The following is a 26,902-nucleotide window of genomic DNA, read 5'->3' on the forward strand; positions in this document are numbered from 1 at the left end:
GCCCCCAGGCCACGGGCCCGGCGGAAGGCCCAGCCGGGGGAGGCCCCGCGCCCCTGCCCCGCCGCCGCTCCTCTCCCCTCCCCGGCCCGGAGGCGGCGGCGAGGGCCAGCCACCGCGCAGACGCCGCCTCAACGGCCGGCGCGATCGCCGCGGCAGTTGTTGGAGGCGCCGCGGGGCTCAGCGCTCCCCCCCGCAGCGGGGCGAGCGGGGCTGAGGGGCAGGGGGCCGGCGGGCTGAGGGCGAGCGCCCCGGCCGCCGCCACCACCACAGGTGGCCTCCCGTCGCCCGCCTCAGCAGCGCCCCCTGCCCGCCGCCCGAGCTCGCCCACCTCGGCGGCGGCAGGAGGGGCCGCGGCGCGGCCCGCCCCGCCGTGCCGGTGGCGGGCGGCGCTGCAGAGGGCGGAGCGGTCGGTCGGGGCGGGCCGGGCCGGCCGGCTCCCGGCGCGGGCCGGCTCCCGGCGGGCGGCGCTGCTGCGTTGCTCTGGGAGGCGGCGCGGGGCCGGGCGCGGAGCTGCGGGCTCGGGGGTGTGAGCGGCCGGGCAGGGCGCCCCCAGGATGCTGCGGTTCCTGCGCAGGACCTTTGGCCGGAGATCGATGCAGCGCTACGGGCGAGGAGCCGGGCGCGGAGCCGGGCGAGGTGGGCTCGGCGGCGAGGGGGACGAGCGGGACGGGGGGCTACGAGGAGCCGCCGCCGCCGGCTCGGGAGGCTTCCCCTCCTCGCCGCACCCCGGAGGAGTCGTGCACAGCGCCGGAGCCCCCGTTCACATCCCGGCGGCCGGCGGCAGTAAGCCGGTGCTGCAGTGCCGCGTCCTCCTCCTGGACGGGACCGAAGTCAACGTGGAGCTGCCGGTGAGTAACGCGCGCTTGCCTCCCCTGCCTGCAAAACAGCACTTGCATCTGCCCTCTCCCCTCCTCCGCATCGTCGTCGTCGTCCCCTTCGGTGACAGGTCCCCGCGAGTGCCCCCCCCGCGGCTGCACGACATGCGCCGTTCTCCGGGCAAGCCCAGCTAGTTTTTTCCTCCCCACCGCGGGCGTCCTCGCCGCCGTAGCTGCCTGCAAGCACCTGCTGCCAGGTGCGCGGAGTGCCTCCCCGCCATGACCGCCTCTCCGCTCGCCCCCCGCCCCCTTCCCGCCGGCTGCAGCCTGCTGCGTCCCTCATCCCTTCCCCCGGAGCCCCCGTGGAGGTGGGCGCCTGCTCGCCTCCCCCCTCGCAGCCAGAAAACAGCCCCCTGCAGCGTTGCTTTCGGCGGCGTCTCTCCCAGGAGGGGCTGCCCCTGCGCTGCGGGGCGCTGCCTGTGTGTCGCCCCGGCCGGGGGTGGGGGGGCTGCCCGCAGACCCCGCCCGACGGCACCGCTGGCCTTAGGAGCACCACGGCGTGCCGCGGGGGCCGGAGCCGAGCCTCTGCGGGGGAGCGGTGCCTTTGGCCTCGCTGCGCCCCGGCTTGCGGCCGGCGGAGGGGCGGCTCCCAGCCCCGCAGCACCTGTGGCGCCGGCGGGAGAGCGAGGCGAGGCCAGCCGTGAGGCGAGGCCGCGCTGCGCCTGCCGCGGCAGGGGTCTGCGGGGGCACCGCCTCTTTATTTCTTGTTTTCTAACGCCCCCGCCGCCCCCCTGCCGGCGGGAGATGAGCGGGGCTGGCCGAGGGGCCTCGCTCGGGTGTGTGACGCGGAGCCGCGCACGGCCCGCGTTGCCCTCCGCCCGGGGGGGCAGCCTGAGGCGCTTCTCCCATCCCGGGCCAGCGGCCGCCCCGTGCGGGCCGCCCCGCCCGGCTGCTGCAGGGCCGCGGTCCCAGGTAACCCCTACGGCTCCGGGGCAGGGTCCGCCCGCCCGCCCGCCCTGCAGTCCCTGGCCCGGGGGGCGGCCCGGCCCGGCCGTGAGGGGGCGGCGGGGCCGTCAGCGCCTCAGGCGGCGGCGGGGGCCGGGGCCGCGGCTCGGGCGGGTGCGGGGCCGGGGCCGGCGCTGAACTTTTCCCCCTCCCGCCGCCGCGCCTGAGGAACGAGGAAGGGACGGTGCCGGCCAGCGCGGCTCTGCGTGTGTTTGTGTTCGCCTGCTCTGAAGCCCGGCCGCGTTTGTGAGTCTTTCGGCACCCCCAGAGCCCGTTGCGTGCCCTTTTACCTCTCTTCAAGGAAACTGCACCGTGTATATTACTAACGTACAGAGTCAGGGTTTGCCAGACGTTCGTTCCCCGCAGCTACTAAATACTCGACACCCGTCCTCTGTTGCTGACCTTCCCCGCCCCCCCGACGCCCCCCCCCCGCCCTTCTTGAAAACCAAATTTCTTGTGGAATAGTGTCAGAGTTCATCATATTTGAAAAATATTTAATCTTCTACCCGAATAATCACCAGCCATTAACAGTTGGTCTGCAAAAGCAGGTGGGGAAGCTTACCATTAATGAGTGAAACAACCTGATAAATTGTGCACTACTTCATTCTCTGGGAGTGTAAAAAAGTGTTTTTTTCAGAGTATCTTTTGAATCTTGTTAGGTGTTTTTCATATTAATAATTATTTGTGTACATTGGCATCATTTCACTAAAACGTGGAATTTCACAACCCTATGGTTTCTGCTTGAAAGAAACTGAAGAGATGGGGTGAGACTCTTACAAGTGAAATTAGAAGCATGTGAATGGAGCCACCTAGAGATACTTGCTGCAGAACTGTCAGGCCTCCCTTGCCTTAAAGACTAGATCACGCGTTTCCAGATATTTGAAATGCTAATATATTTCCTCCCCTCACATCTCCTTCACAAGTTGCTGCAGTCCTCCTAACATTTCTGCACAAATCTTTTCTAAAGACTTGAATGTTATCAGCATGCTACGGATTTACTTACAGAGGTCTGTGTAGATAAGCTCAGTAAGTATTTTGCTTAAGGTTATACTTCCTCTGATTTATCAGAGTTCAGCTTTTGCTGTAGAGCCTGTTTAAGATGGTCTGTGGTTTTGAAGCATCAGAAAATGAGGTAATGGCACTCTTCTTAGTCCTTGAGTTTTGAAAGTATATGGAAGTACCTGCTTGGTCCAGTAAAGAAACTGTGGAGCACTCTTGCTTGCATTTGACCTCCAAATGAAGCCTAGACTGCCAGTGTTTTCAGAATGTGAACTGCACAACGTGGTGGTTGTGGTTGATTTGTCCAAGGATAGGGTAGGAAGTTGGTATTTTTTTCCATTGAAATTCCTAGACTGGTGGAGGACTCTGGAGCACGTAATAACTGTCAATATGTTGAGCATTAAAAACTGTTCTGTTGAATTACGTATCTTCCTCGTGCTTTTCCCCTTTCTTTCACGGAAAGTAACACCCACACTGAGAGTCAGAAAAACTGAAAGAGGCGTTGCACCATTTATAAAGTTGATCAGTAAAGTTTCTCTCAGCTTTGCAGCTCTAGATTTTATGGGATTGGGGCCTGAAGCAGAACATGCTTCAATACTCCAAAGCTGTGGTACAGGACTGTATTCAGTGGTACATTCGGTGATACAGAATGAATTCAGTAGCATCTTTTCCATTAAAAAAAAAAAAAAAAAAAGCTTATGGTGGTTTCTTTCCATTTCAGCTCAAGTTTTGTTGAAAGGGAGGGCGTGTGGGCTTTGTCACCAGTGAGCAGTTTACCCATGAAGTCAAATTTGTAGATAATTGCAGAGGACTTCACTGAGCTGCTGGCTGTGTTCACAAGCACTTTTTTCAGGAGATACTGGCATCTGTAAAATGTGTTCTTTTTACTACCTGCAAACATTACACCCCAGTTGTCTTTCCAGTGGAAAATAGGAACTTGTTGGTATTAGGATATGGTACTCTTCCAACTACAACTTTTTAGGCTAAGACTTCACTAGAAGTAACTGAAAGGTTTATTAGATTTTGAAGATGACAGGATGTACTTGTTTGTGTGGATGAATGACAGAAAAGACACAACTGAGGGAAAACTTTAGCTATATGTGTAGAAAAAAAAAGTTTCAGTTTTTTTTGTTGACTTACTGTGTGGGATTTTTTTAGTATTCAAGTAAAACTGAAACCCTGAAACTTTTGTCCAGGTTAAATGTATCGGGTTCTGCCGCAGTGTTTTCTCATATGTGAGGGCTGATGCTGGTGTTGGAAAAAGAAATCCTATATCGGTAGGTTGATAACTGTCTTTGGGTTAACGTTATCATTTATGTGATAGTATCTGTATTAGAAACAGCAAGCACATCTGGTAAGCTCCTGTCTGCTCATGGTGATAACAGAAGCATAGATCTACCCTGATCCCCAAGTCCTTCCTTAGCTTGTTCTTCTCTAGGCTGTATAGCAGTATTGTGACCAGTCACGTTTTTTCTTGTATGCATTTCCACGCTCACTTCCTTCTGGGGCGTTTGCACTTTATTCTTTTTGCTGCATGTCCTCTGCCTTCAGACTACTGCATCTGCCAGCCTGCCCTCCTATGGTGCTGTGTAGTCTTTCACTTGTAGGTGTTCTCTACCTTTCCTGAACTTATTTCCTGCCCATACAGATGTCAACATAAAATTGTTCTGAGCACTGTAGATACCCCTGGATAACCGTTTCTATACTCAGCTTCTCCATGAAATTTCAAGGATTGCTTAATGATGCGGGCTTTTTTGTTCACTCTTAGAGCAAGAATCGTGTACTTTGAAAGTATTCTTTCTAAATAGAATAATGCACTGGATGGCTTTTTAAACCCACGAGTTCCTCAGGGCCCTGTATTGAATGTGAGATGCTATTAAGGTTGGATCTGTTGTATAGGAGTGAGTGGCAGTTGACCGGTTCTGTTGCTGTGGGGTGATTTCCCATGGGAAGGGGAGCATAAATGGTGTCATTACTTCCTCTTGACCTGACACCACATCTCTGTACATCTGAAATCTAGTTATAAGAACTGACACATGGAGAAAAATACTTAGATGAGAAACCGTCCTTTCCTCCTTCTCACATAGGTATCAGTGTATTTTTTACCATTGAGAACCTGTTTAGTACCTTTTGTGTTGCATCTTTGCTTGCATTGGAGGCTGTTACTTGTTTAGAGTGTAACTCAGCTGTAGGTAGGTTGGAAGGCCACTTGCCTACTGCTGTCAGAACAGTCTTGCCTCTGTTCTTCTGGAGGACTCATGCCTTTTAACGAAAAAAAAAACCTGGTTATGGTTGATGCTGTGTTCTTACATAAAAATGCAAGGAAAGAGCATTGACATTTACGCAGTGGTGATGATGCCTGCTAGTTAACACGTAAATGGAACAGTCTATAAATGGTGCTCAGATGAGGCCAAAAAGCCAAACTTTTGTTGACTTTAAGACATGGTTGCTGGCATTTCTAAAAACTGAGTCTCCTACTTTTTAGTTCAGTGCATCTTACTAAAGCTTTAAGGGAGGATATATGAAAGATAGCTATTCAGTGGGGCTGTCCAGAATAGCAGGAATTGATATCTCTCTTCTTAATGCCACTGAAAATAGTATTCTGTGTAAGCTGGGGGAGGGCAGGAGGGGAATGACTTGGGTTTGTGTAAGCGGGATGCAAAAGAGGGATCCTCATCCTGCAGAGCAGATAGAGGATACTTTAAATTTTCTGTGACATGAAGCCACAGCAGTCAACATGTTGTCTGTCATAAATACTCCATCCTAAAAATCTTCTTGCTCTGATAAATTTCTGTGCTGCTATGAACGTCATTAGAAAGACCGGTGTGATGTATTAGCAAGTAGGTGATGTTTAATGGTTAAATTAATGAACAAGGCAAATATAACTCCTCAAATCTATGAATTGTTTTCAGATGGATAGCTTTTGCATTATTTCTTTGCCTTCCTTTTGGTCTGTTTTAATAATTGTTTTGGCTGCTATGGAAACACTTCAGGACAGGGATAGTAAATGTTCTTCAGTACCGTTTTCTAATCTCTAGTTACCTATGCATTGTATCCTTTTTTTGTTGGAGTAACAAGAACATAACAAAATTTGCTGTCTGGCTTCTATGCTTACATTAAATGTAAATGTTAACTCTTGTGTAGTCATGTCTATCTTGTAATTATTGGTTAATATATTTTTGACCTGATAAAGTTAGAAATTTCAGGAGAGAAGTAAAACTCATTTTTTTTTTTTTATCACACATGTTTTTCTAATGATGTTTCAGGAATAGTAATTCTAGAGAAATGCACTAATATGCATGTAGACACTTAGATTTAAGTCATTCTCTGGAGTCTCCTAACTGAGGAGTTAGTCCCCACCCAAATAGATATATTACATCAGATGGGGAACATGATTTTTTATTAATTCTTTAAACCTTTTATCACTTAAAGTGAAATTGATAATATGCCTTTATGCAGAAGTTACCTTTCAACAGCATAAAATTAGAATACTTGCTGGAAAATGTTAAAAGCATATTTGCTGCACTGGAATGGTCTCTCATGTTCATGAACTCCTGCAGGCACCAGCACCTGTAATCCCCTTTATAAACTGATAAAGCTCCATTTGTAGGAGGAGTTGGGTATTTTGCTTCTGCAGCTCATGTTGAAATGCCTTTTCATTACCTTACAGCTCTGATCAAGTAACTGTAGCTAGAGCTCGATGTGTTGTCTTCTGGCAGTAGCCTTTAATTATCTTTTCCATGTACCGTATGCTTTGATGCATTGCTGTGTATACTGAAGGTGTGTAAAAAGCATTCGTAGTAGAATCACGTACAGAATCAGGGACGTACAGCCCCAGAGAAATAGGAATGAGGTGGGGTGTGCACATGTGACTGCAGATGTGCTTCAGAAATGCACAGCATTAGCTTCTTGAGAGAGAAGAGGGAATTTCAGCTCTTGATGTGCTCACCAAACATCCCCAATAAATCTACAGCAGCTAAAAGGCATTTCAACAGTACATAGTAGAACAGGGAGACAATGCACAGTGTTTTGTTTTGGCATATGTTAGATAAAATCTGCGTGTGAGTTCCATTAGTTTTTTATGGAAACCAATACCATTTTTCAATGCAGTATAGGTAGACAGGATAACAGGACTGCTGCCGCAAGGAGTTGACAACCAGTAAGGTGGAGAAAGCCAATGGTGAGACTAATGTACTGCAAAGACAGAAGTATGAGCACCTGGTACTGATTCTCTGATGGAGAGCTTATGTGTTTGGAGTGATCAGGAGAAGATAAGGTTGTATAAGGCATTCTTTTGGAAGCCTTTTTTTTATAATGGACTAGAACACAGCTATGCTTTGGAGAGTAACCATGTGAAAAGTCGGTGTGGCTAGGCCTTTTGTTTGTTGCCACAAAATGCATTTTAGTAGCAGCTGTTTGCCCTGGCCTTAACTATGTGATCATGAACACTGAAGAAACTCTGAAGACCACCATGGGTTTGAATGGAGACGGTCAATAAGAAGGAAACTTTCAGAGCAGCTAGAAAATACGAGTTTCTTGTAAACAGTGTCCATCTCATGTTTTGGGTTTGGTGTTTGTGTTTTCTTTGCCCCCAGTGGTTGGTTCTGGACTAGATGGCTGTGTAGCAAACCTGTAGCCTCAGGCTCTTAGTGGTGGTCCTGAAAAAGAAAAACAATGTCATGTAAAAAGTTCCTATGAGGCAGGAAATAGGAGGAAAGAGAGTTTGGAAGTGGCAGCCCTTCCATACAGAAGAGCAAGCAGATAGCTAGTTTTGTTTGGATTGCAGGAGGTAGGTCAGGAAGAAACGGGCTGAAACGTTGAAGACACTAGAAATGGTGCATAAAGTATGGGATATATTGTCAATCCAGTTCTCTGAAACAGTGAGGACAGATATCTCTACTCCTGCTTCTCTGTGTGTGCTTTTCTTCCTCATGTGCTTCCTTCTGCTTCTACTTGGAGCGCCTCTGTAACTATCACTTTTTCTGTAACTTTCTCTGAGCGGCTGGCTTCATTTAGTGTCTTGCTTTCTCCAAGCATAGGTCCATTTGCTGATTTGGGGCTTCTGTTTTTAAATTCCCAACCATTTCCACCCACCTTTCTTCACAGTCTTCTCCCTGGCCAAATTCTCTATACTTTTTCTGTATGGATATGATCTGTATTACTAGCATGGTCCCTACTGAATTTTCTTTTTAGTAAGAGCTAATGTCTTTTAGTTTTGTGGGGTTTTCTTACTCAACCCTGTTTTCCCAATCCATAAGAGCAGTTTTCTTTGCATCCGATGAGCAGCTACGTAAGCTGTGAAACAGTTCACCATGGAGTATCTCGTCTAGGAGGCACTTTAATAAGCATGAGAGGTTTGCTTCCTTCTGGTTTGGGCCTCAAGCATAGTTCTCTGTCCCATTCTCTCCTGTCAGTTTAGATCACTTGTGTGGTTCTCTGCAGCTGCCAGAAATTTGAAATGCTCCTCAGTCCTGTTCCTTCCCTATGAAAATGCTGTGGCCAGGGGTCTGTGGCTGGCACAGCAGCTCATTCAGCCAGCTTGACTAGCAAAGTGCCCTGTCTGTCAGAGCACAAATGGCACAGGTGACTGCTGGTTCTGAACATTCTCAGTTGTAGAGCAGACATTAGGGGAACACTGGTAGTGATCAGTGAAATAGTTAATTCAAAGGTTAAACCTCCCCACTTTAAAAATGCATGGTTTCATATGAGACAACAAAAATGGACCTGAAAACTAAAATGGCATGGGAAAGAGGCTGAGAGAAAAAGGGAGAACATGTATGTCATTGAATTCGTAGACCACTTGAAAGCAAAATATAGGGATAAGTACAAATAATTTATTTTTTGCTCAAAGGATGAAGTCAACAGCTGTTAACTATATGTGCAGTGTTGTTGGGTTAGTATTTTAAATTACTTGAGAAACACATGGGTTTTTTTAGTATTTGTTTTCCAGTGCAGACAATGGTAAATGTTCTTTTATTCTTTCCACATTAGAAATAAAAGGGTTGGAAGGTAATGAAGTGTTTAGAGTGACCATCTGCTCTTCATTTGACTTGCTATTTCCATTTATTTCTATGCATCAATTTAAATATGTCCTGGACCATTAGCTACATTGTGATGAGATTATTTTGAAATATTTCTTGAAGTTCTAGATTCAGGCTCCAGCTATGAAGCATGAAAATTATTAAGAGTTAATTTTTACTGGCTGTGTATGTTTTTTATCTGTACAGATTCAGTTTATTTCCCTTCCCTGTTATGGAACCACAGATAGTTTATCCAAACAAATACTAAATGTAGTCTTTTTTTCTTTTTTTTTTTAGTATACTGACAAACACGTTGAATTGAGTTGTTACTGTGTTTCATTATTTTAATACGTGTGACAGGTTATATAATAAATAAGAGACTGAAAATCCTAATGGAAGGTCCAATGTAATGTTTATGAAAGGCAACTAATTCTACACAAGTATTTGCGGAGTGTAGGTCCTTGCCTTTGAAGAACATGGACTCATATGAACCAGTATCAAATGCACAGTTAGAAAAGCATAGTGTTATAGCTTGGGGACTGTGACCTGTAATTAAATTATTGTAGAATGCAATATTATTTCAAAGGATAACTTACCCAAGGTTGAATTCTTTTGTGGCTGTTGAAAATAATGCTTTTCACAGTAGTTCTTCGTAGTACTAGTAATTGATTATATGTGTTATTTTCCTTGGTGTGTGTTAGTTACAAAAAAAACAAATGTAGACTTGAGAGGAATTTTGTAGTTTAGCGGTCTTGGCTGGGAAAACACCTATTTATTTTTCTGCCTAAACTGAGACTAAACAAGGAAACCACTTCCCATTTTTAAGTTTAAATTTTCTTACTGTGTGCATTTCAAATTTGAGGTCTAGTACGTTATGTGTTAGACCATAGGCAGTTTAATATGGTAGTGTTAAGCTTTAACATTATCCTAGGCTGTGAACAAATTCTCATTTTAATATTGATGGATAAAATAAACATATTAACTGCATCACATCTTTTCTGTTGTTGCTAAGTCTGAACAAAATTAATGTCCAAATGTTAACCTGCCTCAACTGTGCATGCGAATTTTCCACAGTTTCTGAGAAAAGGAGTAGCTCTGTTAAGTTCTCTTTTTTTCTCCCTTGTTGCCATCCAGGTCAAGGCTGTTTTCTGTCATTTAAATGTATCTTTCTTACCTTGTTAGTGGTTCCCAGAGCTGTGATATGGTATGATTTTAAATTGAGGGCTTACATTTCTGTAAAAAAAAAACCAAACAACCAAGCCCAAGAACTTCTATTTTTGTAAGCAGATCTGAAAACACTAGTACTTTGTACAATTGTTGTGTTACAACAAAGATTACTATTCAGTAGAGATGCAAATCCTTAGTATGTAGGTTTTATATTCAGGCTACTTACTGAGTGGAAATTCTTCCCGAATAATGAACCCTCCATGAGTGCTTTGCTTTGAGAGACGATGAATGATGAGTCTGTTATCTGCTTGAATTAAGCAAGTAAGTGAAGAGTGGTGGTGTTCTTCAAAATAGGTCGTATCACTAGGATAGGCAACAAACACCCTGGAAGTGTAAAGTCCAGTGGGCAGTATCTGTTTACCTTCTCTCATGTTGTGGTCTTTGGATGTGTATTTGTGTGAATCCAGACATATTGCTGTAGCTCTGTGGAGGGAAGAGCTCTTTTTAATACACTAGCAATATAACTTCTTTGTTGTGCAAAAGACTTGTTTCTTTACCTCTCTCTTCCTGCTATTTCATATACTGGGCTTGTTTGTTCTTTTTTTTCCTTTTTTTCTTTTTCTTTCCCTGTTCTTCAACAATGAAGAGAGGGTGGCAGGATGTTTTCTTGTTTGTTACTGACAGCTGCTTTCTCCAAGGAGGAGTGTCCCCTCTGTGACTGCTCCTGAGCCCACAGTCTTGTCTGCCAAGGCCATGTTGTGAGCTGCAGCTGAGAACACCTTGCTGCAGGGTGGCTCTACGTGTTTTCCAGTGTCCGCCTTGCACAATTAATTCTGCACACAGCCCTCAGCAGCGTGTTGGAGTTCTGTTCTTGACTTCCAGTTAATTAGAAGGTGTTAATTTTGATAGTGGGGTTTTTTTCCAATGGGGAGACCTGCTTACTAAGACAGCAGAGACTGCTGATTCCTTGCAGAGAGGCCACTGAAGCTACTAAACGTTGACTGTAGCACTTTTCCCATTCTCCTTTAAGCTGATTGCTTAAGTGATCACCTGCCTGTATGTCTGCTGCCTCCCTTCGCTCCCTTCCTCTCATACAATGATACTTCATAGTTGGCTTTTCTCTGTTGGATGAACTGTTACAAAACTTGTACGATAGGGAATCAAACCTTTGTTTTTAGTGTGAAAATGGGGGAGCCTTTGGGACATCAGAACATTTGTCACAGTACTCAAATTGTTTGTTGCAAACAGTAGGCGTTTGGAGGGGAAAAAATTGATTATTTTGATAGTTCATGAAAGGTGCTTAATATATTTTAGGAAGTCAATGTATGAGGAAATAATCTGAACAAGTATTTTTACAGTATTCTTAACTTTAGAACTGCAAACAAATTGAGGTTACTTACCGCCTTCACTTCTTTCTCTTGAATTCTCTGAGCCATCTCCTCTTTTGATAGTATTGCTTGCAATCACTTTTTTCCTGTGTAGCATGTTGATGCACAATGTGCGTTATAAATTTTTCTTATAATAAAACCTTTCTGATGCATCATTTCTGGCTTTGAAAAGTAAAGATATTTTCGAAGTATGGGGAAAACAAGGAAAGAGTTCAAGCATTTGTCTGTGTATTAGTGAAAAATACACTGAAGTTGATGACTGCATTCCTTGGAGGGGAGTGGGAACAGAAAAATTCAGTGCTGAGAAACAAAAAAAGTGAGTTTTTTGTTTGCTGCTTTTGAAATTTGCCAGCAGATATTTTCACTTTACAGCTTGTGTGCTTGGATTTTGGTGTATTTTCACATTAAACACCCAGCATGTTTTGGTTTATAACTGGATTTCTTGACTTTGATTTCTTCCCCCCACATGTTATGGTATTAGCTACTGATAGAAGTATTTCTTCTAGAAGAATTTCATCTTGCCTTGACAGAGAGAAACAGAACATCTGGTAACATTTCCAGCATGATCATAATCTGAAAACTGTCAGACAGAACAGAAAGCTGTGGTCTTTCATAACTAGAAAATACTATTAATCAGAAGTTTGTTTCAGAAAGCAATTTTTTCCCTGTTACAGCTGTCAATTTCTCAGCATTTGTGTAATGCCAGGAGTGGAGAACTTTCCTGGCTGCTTCAGGAAGCTGAGGGCTGGAAGCTGCCTAGGAAGAGAAAATAGTCTGAAGAACTTCTGTGGCTTCACTGTTGACTTTCAGGAGCTGTTGAAAGTGGGCAAGGTGAAGTGCAAGTGCTATCTTGAAGGGCAGCCCTCAAAATGAACTATACTTATTTTGCTTTCAAGATTTCCAAGGCATTTTACTGTTTACTGAAATCAAAAGTTATTTCTTAATTGAAGGCAGATAGAGCTTTCAAATAGTACTAAAACCTTCAGCAAGGTGTTCGGAAAGCTGTTTTTGCAAGATACAGGGCAAATGATTGGTTAGCTTCCAAGGGAGATAGGACAATATTTAAAGAGTATGAATTCCTCTTTATTGCATATGCACTAACCTAATTAACTGGATAAGGCTGTCAAGAGTAGGGCAGCACTAAATGAGTTGTGGGAGCTACCAAATATAGATTTCATGAGAAGTCCCAGGCCTGGGGGAGCTCTCCCTACAGAGAGCAGCTCTCTGAACAGTGCCGCCTGCTTTCCTGCAGTTTTGGGTCAGACTCCCAAGTCCAGATATATATTAGGGAAGAAAGCTTTTCTCCCACTTTTCCTTCAGTGAGTCTTAGAAAACTGCAGCGTTTTTGTACTGGTTTGTGAAACGGTGCAATAGTCTGTCTACATTGCAGAGCTGATACAGTTGAGATGGAGACTGATGTTCTTTGTTTTCTGTGGTCTTGTACATAAAGGGAAAACAGTCATTGGAAACAAATGTTTGACTGACCCCACGTAATCCAACAGCAGTTTGTGGTGCTGAAAAAATGACCCTGAAGACAAAATACGAATTCAGTGCAGTTCTGGAGGGACAAGATGTGACCGCTCTGTCTACTTCCAAGACTGTCGCCTGCTTTGCTTGAGAAGTACGTTCTGTGAAATTCCGAACTTGGTAACCTCTGCCTCTGCACAGGTGCTAGTGGAAAAGCTCTTTGAGAGACGAACCAGGGAGTGGGACACTGGGTGCAGGGCTGTTGAGGAAGGGTGTGCTCTGGAGTATACTTCAGTTTGTCCTATACGTGGACATAACCAGCAGTGCTAATAAACTTGGAGTGGTTTTATCACTGAAGGATAGGTTATCAATGAAGAAACAGCCACCATAGCTAGTGCTAGGAGGCAAGCGTGCAGCTTTGGCTACAGAGCTAAATGAATTTATGGTGTTATTCAAACTGACTTTTGTACCCCAAAAGCCCTTGCGAGGCTGCTGGTTCCTGGTGGCAGTAAGGAGTGGAATGGATGTTTGAGGTAGCTAGGATGTATGGTGCATATTTTGGTTTTATACTTGATTAGGGAGGGAACAAAACAATTTTCTTATGACCTGACTGAATACAAACTTACACATACCAACAAGACTTTTTGTTTTTACAAGCAATTATAGCTTCATTGCCACTTCTGATAGAGCTACTTTATTTGCTAACTAAGAAAATTTGCTTTGGATAAGTGACTAGCAAAGGTTCCATCTGTCTCTGTTTCCATTTGTCCCTCCTTTTAACAGCTTTTGTTAAAGCTGTTATGATGATCTTAAATGGAAGTCAGCTGACTGTTCTCCCTAGATATCATTTGGACTATCACTCTTTAAATTACACTGGAGAGTTAGTCATATGGATGGCTTGTAAAGAAATAGGTTCTGAACTGTACATTTGCTTCAGGTCGGAAAGGATCATTGTGAACACTCTAATTGGTTCTTCCTGGATCAGTCCCTAGAACTTCCTCCAAGAATGTATTTTAAGCCTGTAACTTTTTAGCATAAGCCCTCTGCTTGGATCTCATTAGTTTGTCTGCTTCTGAGTTTCTTTAATGAAGAACAGTTACTTACTTGGGTTCTACATAGAAACTTCAGAATAATAACCGGTCTTTTATTGTAGCTGATATTTGTATGGTCCCTGTTATTTCCTGTCTTGGTACCTAAGCAGGCATGTGACAAAAAGTTCTGGAACTATGAGGAAAAATATTCTTCACATGAAGGTATGTGAAATTCATATGCAAGCCACCTCTTACTCTTATATTTGGTTGTCTAGATAGCTAGAAACAAAATTTATTTCCAGATGCTTTCCAGACTTGGAATTATTCTTGTAGCTTTTTTCTGACTTTGTGCATAACGTGCAGACATTTCAACTGGGCACAGCAATGTTTGTTATAATGGTTTGCTGAATGTTTTATGAAATGGCATTGCTCCTTACTTAATGTTACTTTGTAATGCATTCATGGCTCATGTTTACTTTCTTGGCTGTAGCATTAGACTGAGAGCTCATGGTCAGTTGTTTTTCTGTTGTTACACCAGAGTTCTTAGAGTGCTGCTGAAATCCAGGGCACCATCTTTAAACCTAGTGAGTGTGAGTGAAACTTGTCTCTCTGTGGGTGACCTGTGATTTCACTGAATTGAGCTACAGTGTGTTGATGCAGTTCTGCATCCCCAAGAGATGCAAATCAGAATGTACAGCCAACAAGACCCATCATCTTCTACTACTGTGCCAGTTTTGTGAAGTTCAGCAGGAGTGATTTTATTAGTTTGTTCACAGGGAAAACTGGTGACTGACTGTGAGCAGAACACTTCAGGATTGCACTGACAGTGCTGCTGGCTGACTGCTTTCCTCCTTTCCCTTCCTGAAGAATTTTTAAAAAAGAAATCTGCCTGTTGTGGACTACATGCATTTATTTTAGGAATGCTTATACTTGCTTTTGTTGGACTCTCTCATAGGCTGTGTTTTGGCATTACAGGTGTTTCATGGTCAATACAGGTGTTTCATGATCACTACAAGTTCAAAGAGTTCTTGGCTTCTTGTGCCCGTCTTGGTGCTGCAGGCAGATACCTGCCCTTTCAGTTGTTTGTGGGGCTGTGCTGAAAACCAGGTCAGGGATCAGATCCAAGGATGTTTCACTGTAAAAAAATGCTTTTTGCAACATTGCATGTCAGCAATTTGTTAAAAGTATGGCATAAATAAGGGGCCAAGCAGTAGGGTGAAACCTGACAGAAGGCATGGGAGCTCTGTCAGGAAAAAGTACTATAAAAGCCCCTGTGTTGTTGAGTTGAGCCTTGAGGGTATAAATAATCACTTTAGGAATGGTTTGATTCATGTACTTAGTGCTGTCATAGCTTGATCATGTGAGTGCTCCTCATCTGCCCCACTAAAGTCAGGCAGATTAGTATGAAGTGGAGAAGAAATGCTTAGTTGCTGCAGCAGTGTGGTTCAGTGACAGAAGTCGTGGCAAGTAGCTCAAGCTAGACTAGATCTGCAAGAGCTCATCTATGCCAGAGTTAGATACCTTGCAGAAAAAAAAGGCTCTTTATTGCCATAATCAAATAAAAATGTAGTCTTGTGGAGGAAGAAGATAAGACTTGTTTCATGAGACTTAATTTTCTTGAAATCATGAGTGGTATAAATTATGCTGCTTTCATCTAATTTATTGCTGACTGGACCCAGCCATCTCTAGTTTCTCAGAATCTAACAGGGAGCCAGAATTGGTAAGGATAACAAAGCTGATACTGAAATTAGAAAAAATCAAGGAATTTTAGAGAAAGTCACCTTTTTCTAGGTTCCACCACTGAAGGTTCAAATAGAACCCAGGCTGAAAAGATCTTATGGTCGTTACGTGATGCAGATATCCTGTGATGGAGTACTTCTCCTACATTCCTTATCCCTTTGAGGCTGGCTGGAAGTGCAGGTGAAAGACAACTATGCTGTTGAGCAGATCCTGGATTCCTACCCTGTCAGAGATCCATGAAATTCAAGTGGTGTGAGGTTAATTGTAAATCTTTATTTGTAGATATTGCAGAAATGAGTCCTGCTGCTAGTACAAATTCAGTAATTCTTGATTGTGAGTAAAATGGCAAGATAAAAAATTTGAATTGACGTTTCTAATTCCTCAGTTATTTTTAGTTTAGTCTATTACTTGGAAATTAAGCTGGATGGGTTTGATTTCATGTTGCATTTTCCAACTTAACCTTACAAGGTTTAATGATTATGTTATATTTATGGAAAGAAACTTTAAGAACATGATCTAAACCAACACTTTTTAAGAAGCAGGTGGAAGATTATTTATGTCTTGAAAGCATAAATGGACAGTTCTGAATCATGCTGAAGGGGTTCCAGTGGAAAATATGCTTTCAACTCCAAATCCACAAGTTAGGTTAGAAAGGCAGGTCTCAGTTACAATGACAACTATATTAAACATTTGAACGAACATCCAACATGCCTCCTTTTCATTTATTTATTATTATTTTGGAGGGGAAAACAAGGGAACAAAGTTTTGCTTCAGATTTTTCATTCTTATGACCAGCTGGTGGTGGTGTTCTGATGGCTTGTGGAATAAATCCAATTTTCAAAATGCTTGAGAAAATGGAGTTCTCAGGCCATCTGGTGCATCTTTGTGCACAAGCATGCCTGCATCCATGTACAGTCAGGGACATTGTGCTGCAACTGCAGGGTGAGGGAGATCAATTTGAGTTCCTGGTCTGGGAAGCTAAAGGGTGAATGCATGCTGACCAGAGAGCTGAAGTGCTGTTTTAAGTTCATGGGTGAAGATTTCCAATTTAAGATTTTTTTTATTATTATTTTTAAACTATTATTATTTATTTTAAGCCATAGGCATTTGCTGCTGCTGTTGTGATGCTCCCAAAGCATCTTTGGAGGTGTTACACTGTCTGGGTAGTAAGATGACAAAGTCTGTAATCCCTACCTGGACAGAAAGACTTGAGGCTTTGATAAATCGCTGCAAAAAGATTACTGGAGATTGCCTAAGATGTTATTGCTTTTGGCTGTCTTGCTCTGTGACTAAACCGTCAGGAGGATGTGTGTGCACCTGTATCTTAGCCTGTCTGTTGAATAACCAGATACGAGTTTAAACCATAAGATACTGCACTGCAGCGACTGAGATAAAAGTACATATTTTGTGTTGTGGAGGAAATTATGATCTCCAGCAGAGTCATGGGAAGCATGCGCTATGTAGAGAGTACAGAGCTATTTGACAGCTGCAGCAAGATTGCCCATCTTGGCCTCCGTCTTAATAAGGAAAAGTCTGCTCTTCTAGCATGCTTCACCAGTGTGGTGGGTTTACCTTGGCTGGATGCTAGATGCTCACCAAGCTGCTCCATCACTCTCCTCAGCAGAACAGAAGGGTAGAAAAGATGGGGGGGGGGGGGGGGGGGGGAACCCTTGTGGGTCAAGATAAAGGCAGTTTGATGAAGCAATAGCAAAAGTTGCACACACAGAAGTGAAGGAAAACAGAAGATGTTATTCTCTACTTCCCATCAGCAGGTGGTGTTCAGCCACTTCGCAGGAAGCAGGGCTTCAGTACACATAGCAGTTGCTCTGGAAGACAAATGTAAATAACGAATGCCCCCCTCGCCCCCCTCCCTCCTCCTTTCTTTTAGGTGTTATATCTGAGCAGACATCATATCATATGGAATATCCCATTGAACACTTTGGGTCAGCTCCCCTGGCTATGTCCCCTCCCAAGTTCTCACCCACCACAAGCCTGCTGGTGAGGGCAGCAGGGGGGAAGGCTGGAGAGACAGCCTTGGTGCTGTGTGAGCCCTGCTGAGCAGTAGCCAAAACACTGGTGTGTTATCACCACCTTTCTAGCTACCAGTGCAAGCACAGCACTATGTATGAGGGCTGCTATGGGGCTCAGCCAGACCCAATACAATCTCCACCCCTTATTCCATACCACTTGTGTCATGTTTAGGTCCCACATAACAATACATATGTATATGTTTTCTCAACATTCTATTGTATTTAATTATCATTACTGAAAATCCTTCTTAGCAACACTTACAACTTAAACTACATACCTAAAACGTCTTTATACCCAACACACAGATTTATATATTCTCATTAACTACTGTCCCTTGCCCTTTAACAGATAGATGTTACTTCTGTTCCATGAGCTTCCTTTAGTCCTTCAGATGTTTGCAAGAGACTATGACTTGAACTCCATCTCATCTGTCAATATGGGTACTCAGGACAGAAGAAGCAGTATGTTTGATTGTTGGCACCAGCACCAGCTCAGCTTGGGTCATCATTGCACTCATCTGGTTCCTTGTGAATCTCTCTCTGTTGGTTTAGGTCACTCCTGCTGCACTACTTCCCACAACGTACAACTCGCATTACATTATTTTTTTCCCCCAGGGTTAAATTGCCTTGAGGCACATACTGAGTCTCTCCATATTTCTGCATTACCCACCAAGTACACCCAGATCCTTGAGTGAAGACAATCCCATGAATGGAAGTCACCAAATCTTTTGTTCTTGTGTTACCATGAGCTCACTGTTTTAGTTTAGGAGCTCTGTGCCTTCAGTGTGACACATGCAATAGGAGCTGAGCACCGTTGTGGTTCTCTGAGGAGCTTGGAGCAGCAGTTGCTTGTACTGTTAGGCTTCTTGATATGATTCTGGACTGCTCTTCCTGCATTCACAGTATTCCTTGGTAGGGATTTTTGTCTGGAAAGCCCCTGGGAACTGCTACAAATGTACTTCAGGAACAAATTTTGAGTTTTACACTGGCCAAAATGGGATCTGAAACACTGCAAGAGAAATTGGATTGATAAATTACAGAAACAAGACATAGTCTGTAGGTGCAAAGCCTCTTGACTGCATGAAGTAGAGGAAATAGGTTTAGCTGTAGTACCTTTTTGTTTGGACTTTGTTATATAAGCAGAATTTCACCTTACACAAATACTGGAAGTTGACTAAAGGTATTGCAGTATTACAGTACAAAGTTCCTTTTACTTTGACATTCTTTATTGGATTGAGGTGACTGTCTTGTGATAACCTTGTAGGGCGGAAAAGATGAGCTTTCATTGTGGAACAGACAATAAGCCTACATTAAAAACTTAAAACATTTTACATGAACCTGGCCATGAAGAATTTCATTAAGAACAGTGTTAAAGCATAGACTAAACTGATAATTTACAAAAATACAATTCTGACCGTGCTACAACTGATCTAGATTGTAAGTATTCTAAGTATATATCAGTGACTTGGTAAACACTTCCAATATTCCCCCAGCCCAAGTGCTTTAGGATAATGGGGTGGGGTTGGGGAGGCAGTTCCACATTAATGAAGTTAAGCTCTCTGGTTGCTTTGAGACTTCTGTTAAACATTTCAGCTGATTCTGAGAGGGAGAGGAAACAAAGTCCCTCATCTGAGTTTATGTAAGTTTATGACTTGTCTAAACACACAAATTACTAGTTCATTCTGTCAGTGTAAAATAAATCAAAATAGGCAAAGTATAAATGCAATACTGTCGTATCTTGTGCATTTTCTAAAATGCTTTAATAGACTTCAGTGAAGTAGGTATGTGCTTGTAAATTGGCAGACTTCTGTCAAATTGGTTTCACTCTGCTAAGTTCAGTGTGTAGTTCAGATAAACTAGTAGCATGAGGGCTGTCTGCAATTGCGATAGAGATGACAAATCAGTCCACTGTGCCATTCGTGTGTTTGTAAATTTGTTTATGTATTAATGTATATGTATATATACTTGTATATGGTTTGTAATAACCATGAGGTTAAGGGTAGGGAACTGACATATTTCAACTAAATCTCAATGTATTTCTTTTTGGTCGGGCTGCACTGGGCCTAAGAGTTGCTAAAGCCCTGTAGTTAAGCTCCTTCCTTTCCCTTATAAAACAATAACTTTTTCTATTTATTGCCAATGTTTCTTTTAAGCTTCTGCATTTAGATAGGAAACTGCTGCCTTTATTTGGGTGTACTAGGTGCCAAGTGTAAAAGCTTCATAGTACTTCCTGTATTGGGTAACTACCTACAGAGAACAAAAAAGTTAGTGTTGCTTCCAGTATTTTAATTTACTATCTTCACATGCTTTTTCAAGGACAGTCTTGGTCTGAAAAGGGCCATTCCTGTAGTGCTGTGGAGTTGAATGCTATTAATTGAATCTCACATTAAGGAATCTGAGGAGAGGAAGAACAACCTCTTATTTTCTTCTGTTCCTCCTCTCCTTGTCTCTGAGCTGATCTTCATTCAAATTCAACCTGATGTTTCATTCAAACTAGACCCCTTTTTTTTTTTGATACTTTTGGTATGAAGTTGTCACAATAAATTATGATTAAGATTTAAGCTATCATCTGAGTCTTAAATTTGTGTGAGTGACTTGTTACTGGCTTTGTATGTGGGTAACAGATTGAACAGAACTTAAGGAATATACTCAAAAAAAGGAGTTCAGATCATGTCCTTTTCTCAAAGTTACTGTTTAAATAGAGCTGCTTTTCAGGCTTGTCCACTGTTTTTTTTTTCTTATTGCTAATTAGGATGGGGGAGGGGTATCACCACTTTTTGTTTTTCTTAGTGTTGTGTCCAGTTCGGGTTTTTTTTCTGCATGTTCCTGAGCAGTATTTAAGAGACGTGGATGTTCCACTCTTGATATGTAAACCTCTAAGAACGTGTCAAGTGTTCACTGCAGCTTTCTCCAAATTTCATGCTGCTGACACAGAAGACAGCTATTTTACTGTGATAATCCTTTCCCATCAGATTCAGCTGCGTTGGTCAATATATTCAAGACTGTACATTAATGTGTCTGGTGCTGTAGGTGGATTTTTGTCCTAGTATGCCTCTAACAGAGGTAACCTGTCTTTCCCAGTGATTGTCCTTCTCACACCAGTTCTAAATTTGAAATACTCTCTGTGCTGGTTTGTCAAGCTCATAGCATATTGTTGTGGACAGAATGTATACTTGCCTAAGTACTGTGGGAAATGAGTCTGTGAAACGGTAGTTACCTTCTTCCATCTTCAGAAGCATACTCTTTTCTCTTGATGTTTTACGTTGAACTTTATATTTTGTTAGAAATGTTTCAAGACTAGAACTTGTGGGTTTTATGATATGAAGCATGGTTTTGATACTTGATGACAGTTATGTTGAAGAAGTGTTTAACGCCCATGTCTTAACTTTATCAGGGATCTTGTTCTTGAGGAATTTGGCTCCTTCAAAAACTAAACCTGTGGAGGAAATTTCATTTCTGTGGAAAGCGTTCCTTATGACTATCATCTATAAAGCGTCTTTTAAGAACAACGGCAGGAGAATGACGCTGCCAACCTCAGACTGCTAAAGTATATTTAGGTAATACTTCAAGTGAGGTAGAAGTATTGTATTTGCTTTGATTAGATGAGGAGAAATCTATGGGGATTGGCAGATAAAGTATTACTCAGACAGTCAAGTAGTAGAGACCCTTACAATGCTCTGGAGTTTGGGACTTTGGTGTGCGGAATTTGTTTAACCTTAGGGGAAAGATTTAACAAATTGTTCTGGTTAGGCCTTCTGTTGAATAAGACCATGTCTTGAAGCTCAATTTAAAAAAAAAACAAAACCAACAAAAAACCAAAACAGTCAAAAGGTGGGTTAAACTGGTTTTTACAACCTTAGTGATACTTGGATTTAGTTAAATGGAATGTTAAGCATTAACACATGAAAAGATTAATGGCAAAATACTGAAGTTAGAAACCGAACAGCTTATAGCAATCCATTTAAAGTGCATTTTTCTAAACAAAGATGAACTATTATATTTTTGTAATGAAGGCAGAGATTGCATTAACTCTAGTTCAAGCCTATATAATTTATCATAATTTGTTTACAATAGTAAGAAAGAATGTTACAAACTGTGCAACTCAGCATGATCATTCTTCTTTTTGGCACATTGAATTTGCATGCTCATGCTGCAGTCTTGACAAAAAGATAATGTGTCTTCAATTTGCCGTACACTTTTAAGAAAAAAAAAAAACAACCTGAGATTGTCAAGTGTGGGTTTTTCCCCACCCTTAAAAATGTGTGCTAACTTCCATACAAATAGGCGCAAACGTGAGATGATGTGAGTTGGGAAAGCTTTGGTATTTGGATTTTTTAAAAAATACATAAACACTTGGTAAATTTGGATAAATTCTACTGCTTTCTGTGATCTTATGCTCACAGAATCAGTAACTTAGTGGTTTTGCTTTAATGCTAAAGTGCACCTGTTGTTCAATACAACTTCATTATGTATTCTTTGTCACTATCTAATAATCTCTGTTTTGAGTTACCATGACTCATTTGGGGAGTGGCTGTGATGACAAAACAAACTCATGACACCTAACAATTTCTGGTTTTTACGTTCTCTTTCTGAAGCTGTTGTGCTCTTCACATGAATTTTTAATGACTGTTTCCTGGCTTCCAATCTTAATTGTATGTTGGTGCATTCTGTACTTGCTTTGGGCAAAGGAAACTCCAAGTACAGCTCTGGGACCTAAAGATCTACAGAGTGATAAAAACTTACTTCTAAATCAGTAGATAAACAAACTTACACAAGTAATTAGCACCGTGTTGGGAAAACTGTCTTTGATGTAAAAGCAAACCTGAACTTGGGAAGATAAATTATGAGTTTATTTAGAAAAAGAAAAATGGTTGCCTTTGTTCTTCAAGTGTAGAGGATGTACTTGTTTAGTTTGAGGGGAGAAGTGAAGGAAGCAAGGAAAGGTTTGTGGTCAAAGCTGGATTTGTATTCCTGAAAGAAAAAGATTCTTTGATAGGGGGAAACTTGACTACTGTCATTAGGATAATAATCTTCTATAGTCTATTAGCAGACAAATAATTTCTGGTTGCCTTTATTACATAGATTCTGCTACAGCCAGAGAGGATCTTCTCTGTGTGTGTTAGGTTGAACTGTCAGGCTTGCTTATTTTTTTTTTTCTTCCCTTAAATATTTTATCCTAACACTGTTTTTTAAAATCAGGGTTGACATAAGGGTTTCTGGAAACTAACGAGACTACAACCTCTGCTGTGAAAGGTGTGGTGTAAAGATTAGGAACTTTGTGTTAATTTAAAATGTCACATGAATAAAAGAGCAGTGAAAGTGAGAGGAAGGGCAAAGGCAGTTAAGAACGTGACTTTGGTGGCTGGCTGCAGCATGTGCACACCTTTAGTGGCTCCAGATCACAAGCTTGCTTTGTTGGTAGTCACCACCTCAGTGCACTTCTGCCAGTGTCATAGAATGAAGCAAGACTTGTGCTGCCTGACTAATCACGCTGAATGTTACACTTTGCTAATAACAAATGCAGGCAAGGTACACACCTGTAGTGTGCTCCAATCCTGATTCTCTCCCCTACCCCCTCCCTCCTGCAGTAATTGTGATGTCTAGTGATAAGGGTTTTCACAAGCACTTTGTACAATTTGAAAGTCCAGCAAAGATAAAGTACAGATTATGATGCTATTTTGTTGAGAAACTGGGATGACTGTGCCATCTTTCTTCTGACATGGATAATTCTGGCAGCCCAAAATGAGCAAAAAGGAAAATATTTAGTAGGGTGCAATATCTGAATAAGATCATTGCTTTAACAAATCCTAGAGTGATTTGGAAAAGAAATGGCAGCTTCTCCTGAAAAGACCAATCATTAAATGCTGTTATTTATATTGTCCATCTAGCATGACTGCCAATTTCAGATAAAGGAAGTTGATGGGAACAGATTCAGGTCAACAGAATTGGTTTTATTCCTGATGTTTAAGGGATTATTTTCTTTTCATTCATGTTAGAAGCTTTTTGCCAGATGAACTCATCAAAGATGAAACAAATCAACAATATGATTGCTATTCAGTATTTAAAACATCCTTGGCTGCAGTATTTATGTGCTGAAGTTGAATGCTTGTCTACTCTGCACAGGTCTTCCAAAGTAATTAACAAGTATATATTGTTATATAGTAATTAAAACATTGGCAATTTAAAAGGCTCTATTAAACCTAAAAATGCCAGGCTTGAGGAAGCCATTGTGTATATGTGCTTGCTGGAGCAATTTGTCATTTGAATTGAGAATGAAGTCCATATTGAAGGCAAATTAACTAGGAAAGAACTGATCCAGCTGTATTGTAAATGAGCCTTAATGTAAGGCCAGTGTTCATTCTTACTGCAGATGTAAGGTAGCTGCTTGTGACACTGGATGGATGTTTAGCATGATGCTTTTACTTTCCCAAAGAGTGTGAAGTAAGAAGGTGGGAGGCAAGGGGGAAAAAAACACTTGAGGAAAAGTTGTAGTGTGTCCGCTTAACTGAAGGATCTAAGCAAGTTGATCTGGTGTCATACTGTCAGTCTTGATGGTAAATGTGAGTAGTCTTAGGACTGCTATTTAAATAGAGGCTTGTGGTGAAAGTATGTCATTGCTAATGTCAGTGAATTGTAGTTGTTCGTAATTGAGTATTTTTAGCCAATGGAATGGATACATTTTTTTATTATGTACAGTTTGGGCATATTGAGATTGTGTTCTTTTTGTCTAATAGCATCATGTATATAGCCTATATGCTTTTGCATTCTCCTCCTTGAAACAGTGACTCAGGTCTTACTTCATTATAGTTCTTGGTCCCAGTGAACTGTTCGACTCCAGAACACTGTACTTGAAACTCAGGAAGACACAACTAACATTTCTGGACAGAACCAGGGTAAGATGACTATTGCTGAGTTTATTGTGGTGCCAGCAAGCTGGGACCTGCTTATTCCAGTGCCCCACCCTTGTCGGGAGGCAAGCTGGCAGTGCAAACAGTATTATCTCAATAGGCCTTTCACCTGCTCAGAACAAACACAGATCTGGTTGAATATCTTGGCAGATCATAGGCAGCCAGCCATGATGAGTTTCTCTTCCATGGTTCAGATTTGGTGTAGATCCGTTTCTCTATACAGAAAATATCATGCCTGGTGCTCTGAAGCAGGTCTCAAGCTTCAGACTGCCTTTGTTGTCTGTGTCTTCTCTATGCCTACTTCTTTTTAAGTATGTTTTGGGGGGTGAGGATTTGAGAAAGTAGAGAGTCAGTGCAGGTCTAGCAGTCAACAGCATTTAGATGCCACTCAGATTCACTGTCTTCCATTTTGGAAACTTTTTTTAAGAGAATAGACCCAAGTACTGGTCAACGATGCATTAGAAACCCATTGCAAGATTGCATTACTGATAAAAGTAGGTGTTTTTCAGCTGAGCTTCTATCTTACATTTCACTTTTTAAAAAATTTCTAGGAGGGTGTTTTATGCTAGCTCCAGTTCCTGTGTCTTAAGCATTTTTTGTCTTGCCAGTGTTGCAGCCTATATAGTAAGCCATTTTTGAGCCCTGCTAATGTACTATGTTCGTTTGCTGGTTCCTGAAGCTTACTCGCTGAAATCAGTTCAGTCTGAAGAGCTAGGTGAGCTGCTGTCTGCTTTAGTTAACTTGGGTTAAGGTAATGCTGTGATCCTTCTACCTCCTTTTCCTACACTTTTCTGTTGCTTAGCAGGTTGGTTTTGTTTAAGTTAAACCAGTCTTTTAGTTGTGCTTATTCTTCCCCAAGTCAGTTTTACACCTGGAAGATCTTTAGGTCCGTTAGTTTTGTTGGTAGGGAAAAGCAGGACTGTTCCTGGTTTGTCCAAGTTGTCCAAGACGGCTGGCTAACAGAGGTGCTCTTCTCAACGTCAAAAAGAAGTCCTGGCAGCTTCCTTTTTATCTGCATAAAAAAGTGTTTGTATATTGGATGTCTGCAGGGCTGCTGCTTCATGGTGGGTGTTTGTTTCCCCAAAATAATTCAGCAGGAGCCCCAGTTCTTTTGTTCTTATTTAGGTGGCTAAAGGTAGCTAAGACTCAACTGATTCTTATCTTGAAGACCTAGCGATTTACTGTTTGTTGCCATAAGTGGGATGAGAGTAGGCAGAATGTGAGGGAACAGATCTTACACAACCTGTGGTTGTTCGGACTCTTATGCGAGTCTTACTTGGCTTGCGTTCATCTTCTGCCCCCGTTTCTTCAGCACGATTGATGCTGAGATGAGGCATTAGCAAGGGAAGTGGGACAGCAGAGACTAAGCTACCTTTATATAGAAGCTACGTACATTGGGGTGATTGAGAAGTTGTAGAGCCTGTGCTGTGCACGGGTGAGCAGTCTCCCAGGACAATGCCAATTGGATACTGCCTGAAAAGTTTGAGGTGCTTGCTGTGGAGATACGCAATCCACAGAGGCATGTTTTCCTTAGGGAGACCCAGTTACTGAAGAGAGGTAATGGTGGGGAACCTTTTCCCTGTGTACAATGGGGCACCATATTCTGCTCTTTCCAATAGCGAGAGAGGGCATAGTAGCTGCTGTGGTGAGCACAGGTTCAGAACAGAGGAACGTTGCTGGGCATTGAAACCAAAATGAGTTTTAATTCCCTTATCTCCTGCCTGCCTTCTGATAAACACGGAAACTGCAGGTAAATGTCACAATTCTAACCTTTGGTATATGCCTTTCATGTCATAAAGTGCTTTCTTGTATGATAATTAGCCATCCAGAACATAACAGAAGCACATAATGATTTTTTAAGCTCATTGTGCTGCAGACTTAATTTTATTTCATAGCTATATGTTTGTGTATGGGGGGGGGGGGGGGGGGGGGCGGGGCGGGGAATCACAGCGCTATCCACACAGAATTGATGTGTTGGATGCAAACGGCTTTATAACCTTGTCTGGTCATCACAAATGGCCTTTGACAAGAAATCCTGTAATTTGCACAGGTGCCATGCTTGCCTGTGATAACGAGATGGGTTTCAGAACCTGCCTCTGTACTTACAGGGTAGGTTTTGCGATGTTTCAAGCTAAAGCACAGATTTTAATGGTGTTCTACTTCTGTTGTACTCTGACAAATCTCCAGCATGTTCACTGTGCACTTGTTCTATGATCTACTGTAAAGGAGATAATAGTATAAACACTTCCATCTCTTTTTAATCTATTACCGTATAAATAAAATTTTGCTAAAAGCATCCAAAAAGATTTTTGGGTTTTTTCTGAGTGCATGC

At 42.5% G+C, this 26,902-nt stretch overlaps 1 protein-coding gene across 2 annotated transcripts in view; it reads left to right on the forward strand.

Annotated features, from left to right (window-relative positions):
• Positions 1-467: 467 nt before the first annotated feature.
• EPB41L4B (erythrocyte membrane protein band 4.1 like 4B) overlaps positions 468-26,902 on the forward strand; it is a 172,344-nt gene continuing 145,909 nt past the window's right edge. Inside the window, exon 1 of one of the 2 annotated variants that reach the window (XM_037380279.1) lies at positions 468-848. In XM_037380279.1, coding sequence (XP_037236176.1) covers positions 555-848 — 294 coding nt within the window. In that variant the 5' untranslated portion in view covers positions 468-554. The remainder of the gene's footprint in view (positions 849-26,902) is intronic. The other variant, XM_037380277.1, reaches the window with a different exon arrangement.

This window comes from Falco rusticolus, chromosome 3 (genome assembly GCF_015220075.1).
Source record: "Falco rusticolus isolate bFalRus1 chromosome 3, bFalRus1.pri, whole genome shotgun sequence".
In the NCBI taxonomy this organism is placed as follows: Eukaryota; Metazoa; Chordata; class Aves; order Falconiformes; family Falconidae; genus Falco; species Falco rusticolus.